The sequence below is a fragment of the Dipodomys spectabilis genome, unplaced genomic scaffold (assembly GCF_019054845.1).
Source record: "Dipodomys spectabilis isolate Male_0828 unplaced genomic scaffold, ASM1905484v1 ptg000297l, whole genome shotgun sequence".
Classification (NCBI taxonomy): Eukaryota; Metazoa; Chordata; class Mammalia; order Rodentia; family Heteromyidae; genus Dipodomys; species Dipodomys spectabilis.
This window is the reverse complement of record NW_024870974.1, coordinates 20,107,965-20,115,069: the sequence shown is the minus strand read 5'-3', so window position 1 is coordinate 20,115,069 and position 7,105 is coordinate 20,107,965. Positions and strand designations below refer to the sequence as shown.

General features: G+C 52.6%; 1 protein-coding gene across 1 annotated transcript in view; it reads left to right on the top strand.

The window, feature by feature from the left end:
• The first annotated feature begins 6,383 nt into the window (after positions 1–6,383).
• Smarca5 (SWI/SNF related, matrix associated, actin dependent regulator of chromatin, subfamily a, member 5) overlaps positions 6,384–7,105 on the top strand; it is a 31,867-nt gene continuing 31,145 nt past the window's right edge. The window contains exon 1 of the mRNA XM_042701606.1: positions 6,384–6,634. Coding sequence (XP_042557540.1) covers positions 6,464–6,634 — 171 coding nt within the window. The 5' untranslated portion in view covers positions 6,384–6,463. The remainder of the gene's footprint in view (positions 6,635–7,105) is intronic.

The following is a 7,105-nucleotide window of genomic DNA, read 5'->3' as shown; positions in this document are numbered from 1 at the left end:
AAGCTGAGATCTGAGGATCACAGTTCAAAGCCAGCCCGGGCAGGAAAGTCCGTGAGACTCTTTTCTCCAATAAACCACTCAGAAAATCTGAACTAGCACTGTAGCTCAAGTGGTAGAGTGCTAGCCTTGAGCCGAAGAGCTGAGGGACAATGCTCAGGCCCAGAGTTCAAGCCCCACCACTGACAAAAAAAAGAATGTGTATGTGTGCATATATATGTATGTGTATATAAATATATATATCCAAGTCTCATATACATATATATATATACACATAGGTTTCCATATGTATATGAGACTTTTAAGTTAGGTCTGCCCAGATATTACTTTGCTCTTCCCTCAGATTTAGAGCATTTACAGCAACTATCAAGTTGGTGTTTGGTGGACAGTGCCCTCTTGTGCTTGAAACTGGATCTTCATAGAAAGTCTGACAAAGGGAATATATACAACTGTACCTTCAAGGAATTAGAAGTTTCTTTTTTTTTTTTTTATTTAATTTTGTGAACATACTGTACAGAGGGGTTACAATTACATGGGCAGGATAATGCGTACATTTCTTACCAAGCATTGCAGCCTCCTCCTTTGGTTTACCCTTTACATCCCTTCCCAGCCTCCCCCCTCCCCCCCAATCCCAATCCTTCTCCTACCCCCCTTCCCCCCCCCCCCCCCACCGACGTTGTAAAGCTCGTTTTGGACATGACAACTTGTACTTCTCATTGGAATTAGAAGTTTCTTGATGTCAGATAATCTGCCCCACCCCTCAGTAGGTCAGTATGACCAGCTCAACATTAGTCCTTTCCTTTAAATTTTCAAAGGTTCCACTTACTTGTCTTTGTAATTGCATGGGTACTTGGTGCTTTTTAACTTTTTCCCTAAAGCATTCTCACATCCATAATATTTTAAGTAGAACAGAGTTAATTGAGTTACTTTTCCATTGAGATATAATTCACATACTATGAAATTCACCCATTACAGTTAGATAACTTGTTTGGTAGTTGTGCCCACGCTGGGTCTTGAATTCAGGCCTTCACGCTGTTCCTCAGCTTCATCTGCTCAAAGCTAGGACGCTATCACTTGGCCATACCTCCAGTTCCTGCTTTTTACTGCTGACTTTGAAATCAGAGTCTCATATTTATCTATTAGAGTCAACTTCAAATTTAGATTCTAAGATCTCAGCCTCTGGTGTAGCCAAGAATTACCCATGGCCATCTCATATTAGTTAGCTTTTTAACTGAGGAATTAGTATTGAAAGAGAGGAAAACACTGGTGCCTTACTTTGTGAATCACCCAAGTCCTTTCAATTAAGTCTTTTTTTTGCTGGTCGTGGGGCCTGAACTCTGGGCCTGGGCACTGTCCCTCAGCTCTTCAGCTCAAGGCTAGCGCTCTACTACTTGAGCCACAGCGCCACTTCTAGCTTTTTCTGCTTATGTGGTGCTGAGGAATTGAACCCAGGGCCTCATGCATGCAAGGCAAGCACTCTATCACTGAAACACCTTCCCAGCCCTCAATTAAGTCTTAACTCGGGAGTCATAGGTACAGCATACTAGTCAAGGTATCGATGTTAGGATATAGACAATATCTTGCATTTTATATAGAAGTTTTCATCTCTCTCCAGAACTCACTGGAGAAATAAAAACAAGTGTTTATCTTTGTCCATTTGTGTTGTTATAAGAAAAAGCATTTGATTGGATAATTTATAAACAGCAGAAATTTATTGCTCAGAGTTGTTGGGAAATTCAAGATCAAGGAATCAGTAAACTAGACCTGGCCTTTGGGACCTTCCTTCTGTGTGTCCTTAATGGACCTTTCTTTTATGAGAATACTTTGCCCATTCGAAAGGGCAGAGACTGACTAAAATAACAGGTTAGGGAGGAAACAGGCAGGGAATTACAGGCAGGGAATTGCAGTCTACACAGCTTGCAGATGGCAGGATGAAATGATAAACAAAAACCTCCCTGCAACAAAATTCAGTGGTGACTCTGGAAAGAAACAAGGTGAATGATGTCCAATATTATCATCCTCAAATGTGAGGCAGAGCTCTATTAAAATTTGGACAAGGCCTATATGACTTTCGCCTTTCCTTTGAAATGGAGTACTGGTGTTACTGAGATCTGGAACTGCCAGGGGTGTGAGTGAAACTAAGATTCCCACTCATTCGGGTACTGGCTTAGGAAATTCAGCGAGAGGGAGGAAATTCGTGTGTCCCACACAGCCCAGAAGGCTTCAGGCCCCAACCTCCAAGTTTTCTTGCCCTCCAGCAGTCAGTTCACTACTAGCAGCTTGTCTTCTGGAGGGACTCCCCTCTCTTCACTCTGCTCTGGAAGGGCTTGGTTTCCAATTGTTTCTCTTCTATTTTCCCCTTTTCATTCCTCTTTATTTAAATTTTTCCCTATCAGAGAGCCAGGAACACAGCTTCTATTTCTTATCCTCTCTAATTTTATGGCTTGGAACTGGGAAATAGACCATGCTGCCAGTCTGGAGCTCCAGCCTCCCGGACTAGGTAAGAATTTGCCCCGGGCCTGTCCCTCCGGCTTCTGCTGGCTGAGCACTGATCTCTACTGCTCGTCGCTTGTTGGCAAATGCAGTGGCTTTTCCCTCCTTTAAAACCAGTCCCTTACCAACCTTCGATCTTTCACTAAAGCCAGGAGCTACCGAGAGTCCTAGCTCCTCCCTTTCCCATTCTATGCCCACAGAAACCTTAATCACAGGGCCGGCTCTGAAGCTAATATTAGCCCTAACCATCTTTTCTCCTCCAAGACTTAAATATGGCAAACACAGCTGTGTGCTTAGCTTCTCCTCCTTAGCCTAGCAAAGTAAACTTTACTTAAAATATGTAAATGTAGTGTTAAAGTTTATCAGAAGCCATTGATTTGGGCTGAGTTTCTGTACTAGATCTGACAGACCAAAGTGAAGTCACTCTTGCCAGCATAAAATGCCCGCATAGTTGGTATCTGGTGATGACCCACTTCCTTGTTTAGAAAGAAGGCCTTCTCGTGGCATCCTCACATGGCCTATTTTATAAGAACCTTCATCCCATTCTGCACAGCCCTTTCAACCTAATCACCTGCCAAAGCTTCCCCTCCCGAAATGATCACTTTCCAGGTCACAATTTCAACATAGGAATTTGAGGTTTTAGCAGAAGCCAAGCCACAGCCCCAGAAGTAATTAAGTGTTCGAAACATGCTCACCCCATCTACTTACTTTTGCTTTTACTGCCAGCTCAGGGCCAGCCAGAAGGCCTTATATGCTCCTAGACCAGTCACCCAAAAGGTCCTGCTTCTCCATGTCCACCTCCAGCTCTAACAAGCCAACAACCTGTCACAAGGGCATGCCACCAGAAAGCTGCTCTCTTTCCTACTTGCCAAGAAGAGCTGGGGATGGTGGCTGACTGCTGGTAGAATAAGCTTTGAGTAACAGCCTTTATTTGTTCTTGAGTCTCCAGTGAAGGAACACCAATCTTGAGCAAAGTCAAGCAAAAAAGAAAGAAAGAAAGAAAGAAAGAAAGAAAGAAAGAAAGAAAGAAAGAAAGAAAGAAAGAAAGAAAGAAAGAAAGAAAGAAAGAAAAAGAAAGAAAGAAAGAAAGAAAGAAAGAAAAAGAAAACCTCTACTCCCATGAGCTACAAGCTGACACAGCTTGACTTCCCAAAGTGAATGGCAAGTTGCATTTTTCCTTTATTTTTTGTCAGTCATGGGGCTTGAACAGTGGGCTTGGGCGCTGTTCCTGAGCTCTTCAGCTCAAGCTAGCACTCTATCACTTGAGCCACAGTGCCACTCCAGTCTTTTCTGCTTATGTGGTGTTGAGGAATTGAACCCAGGGTCTTGTGCATGGGAGGCAAGCACTTAACAGCTGAGCTATCTTCCGAGCCCCCTCATTTTTCCTTTTTATTATACGAAAGAATGGTTGTTTTTTTTTTTTTGTCGGTCATGAGGCTTAACTCTGGACCCAGGCACTGTCCCTCAGCTCTTCAGCTCATGAGCCACAGCACCGCTTCTGTTTTTCTGAGTTGTTTATTGGAGAAAAGAGTCTCATGGACTTTCCTGCCTGGACCGGCTTTGAACCGTGATCCTGGTCTCAGCCTCCTGAGTAGCTAGGATTAGACATGAGTACTTTGATCCTCCTTACCCCACATCACCTCCTTTATCTCCATTCAAGGTCCCCCAAATAATGCTCCACTTGGGCTCATGCGTTCCTGTTTGTATTTATGGACCTACTTTCTGAGTATGAAGGAAAACATGTTTTTGGTCTTTCTGAGGTGAGCTTTCTTTTCTTTTTTTGGGGGGAGGGGGTCTGGTCATGGGACCTGAACTCTAGGCCTGGGCGCTGTCCCTCAGCTCTTCAGCTCAAGGCTAGCGCTCTACCACTTGAGCCACAACACCACTTCCGGCTTTTTTCTTTTTGCTTATGTGGTACTGAGGAATCGAACCCAGGGCCTCATGCATGCAAGGCAAGCGCTCTACCACTGAGCCACCTTCCCAGCCCCGCTGAGGTGAGCTTTCTTGCATTACATAATCCATCCATTTTCATGAAAAAAAGGATGCAAATGACATTTCCTTCTTCTTGATGGCAGAATAGTCCACTGTGTACACAAATCACATCTTCTTGATTCATCTGTTAGTTAATGGGCGATTAAGATGGTTCACATACTTGTGTACAGGTATCTCTACTATAAGTCAAGTTACATCCTCTTTTGGCTGCATCAGCTTACAGTCTCACTGTCAGCACACAGGGGCTCTTTTCTTCCCACATCCTCACCAACAGTTTTCTTGATGACAGTCATTGTGACTGAGGTAAGAGAATCTGGGGATTTTTTTTCATTTTTGGGGGGGGGGGTTGGATGGGGGGGTCCGGTCGTGGGGCTTGAACTCTGGGCCTGGGTGTTGTCCCTCAGGTCTTCAGCTCAAGGCTAGCGCTCTACCACTTGAGCCACCTTCCCAGCCCGGGATTTTTTTTTTTTTTCTGCTGGCCTTCAGGTTTGATCTCAGGCCTTGGGCACTGTCCATGTGCTTTTGTGCTCAAGGTCAGCGTGCTACCCCTGGAGTCACACTCGCACTTCCTAAGCTATTTTTGATGGTTAACCAGAGGTTAAGAGTCTCCCGGGCCAGGAGGTCAATCCTCAGGCCTCAGCCTCCGTGTGCGCTCTTATTTACTGTGGTGTGTATGTGTGCGCGCATGCGTGTAAAAGGGGGCGTCTATACCAACTGTAATCAAAAGCCAGCCAGGACTTTTAAGTTTTATTGTTTCATCTTGGGGACTAGGTCCAGGCTGCGGAGGGTCGCGAGCCGCCGCCCCGCGGCCAGCTTTTTGGTAGTTGAGCTGGAGATGGGAGTCTCCAGGCTGCCCCGGGCTGGCTTGGAACCGCGAGCCTCCGGTCTCAGGCTGCCGGGTAGGTGGGATGACGGGCGGGGCCCCCGGCGCCCCGCGGTGCTCACGGCCGCGACGCCGCGCGGCAGCGGCCCGAGCCCGGAGGACCCCCGTGCCTCCCCCCCGCCCCGGTCCTCACGCCGCCCCGGGACGACGAGCGCTCGGCCCGCAGCCCCCGAGCGGACGCTCACCCGGGACCCCGGGAACGGCAGGCCGCGGGGACCGCGCCGAGCCCCGCGCACCCACACGTCCCCGCCCCGAGCCGGCCGCCGCCAGGCGAGACGTCACCGGGGCAGACACACGTCACGCCTCCCGGCGACGGCGGCACAAGTGCGCCGGACGGCCCAGGCCTCCGGCTTCGGCAGCGCCAAACCTGAGCAGAGTTGCCGCCAAGTCCCGACGACGGAAGCCGGGCCCACAACCAGCGGCGGGCCAGGCCGCGGCGCCGCCGAGAACGCGCGGAAGGCGACGCTGACGTCAGGCCCAGGAGCCGACGGTCCGAACTACGTAGACGAGCTCCGCCCCCAAGTCCCCGCCCACTCTCCGCTCCGGAGCCCGCTAAAGCCCGGGAGGAGGCGTGGCCAAGGAGGAGAGGCGGGACGTGCGCACGCGCACTTAGGACCCGGCCGGCGAGGCCGGCAGCACTCTCGCGATGGTTGGGCGCCCGTGGCGTAGGTGGTTGTCCTGGGAGCTGGGAGATAGATGATTTCTGCGAGAGGAAGACGACGACGCGAGCGCGCTCCCCGCCGCGGCACCGCGAGTGTCGGTCCCCCTTCCCGCAGCCCTCCGCCCTCCTCTAGGCCAGCCCGCCCTCTCTGACCTCGGTGACCCTGCTGGCCCCGCCCACCCTCTCGACGTGGTTCCCGCCGTGGGGGTAAGCGCCGGCCGAACCCCGAGTCCCGCGGAGCAGGCGGACCACCCCAGGGGCCGCCGGGCCGGGCCAGGCCCGTCGCGGATCGCGGATCGCGGATCGCGGCGCGGGCGAGCATCCGGGTGGGTCTCGCGCCCCCACCGGGCCGCGGCGACGTCGCCGCCCGGGCCTAGGCCGCCTCCATCGCCGCCGGCCCGGCCTCCGGCTGCAGCGGGTGACGCAGAAGGAACATCATGTCGTCCGCGGCCGAGCCTCCGCCACCCCCGCCTCCCGAGAGCGCGCCCGCCAAGCCCGCAGCCTCGGCCGCCAGCGGCGGGACCACCGGCGGCAACAAAGGCGGCCCCGAGGGCGCCGCGGCCCAGGCGGCCGCCGCCGCCGCGGGCCCCGCGGACGCCGACATGGAGGTGAGCGCGGCTGGTGGCGCGGGAGAGGCCGCCCGGGGGCCGCGCCGCCCCCCCGGCCCCGCTCCCCGCTCCCCTCGCCCCCGCGTCTGGGGTTCGGACGCAGAGCCGTTCCTCGTCCTGCTTGGGACCCGTTGGACCCCCAGGAGATGCTTCCCTTCCTGGGCTCTCGAGCTTAACCCACCACGCGAGCCGGCGCCGGGCGCTTCGGGCGCTTCGCGTTCCTCTCTCTGTCCCCCCCCCCATCTCTTCCCCAGACACATCTGGCCACATGTTGGAGTGCTTTTTATCCACCAGATGCCCTTGGTTACTTCTTCCGTCCCGCGCCCACTCCCCACAGTTCCCTCTCGTCCCCGATGCGGGGTTTTAGGTGGAGAGCAAAAGTTGGGGCCGGGATGGGAGAGGGAGGAGAGGGAGATGCCCCCCCCACCTCGGGGCCGGGTCGGTGGCCCCGGCGGGCCAGGCCGGCCCCCT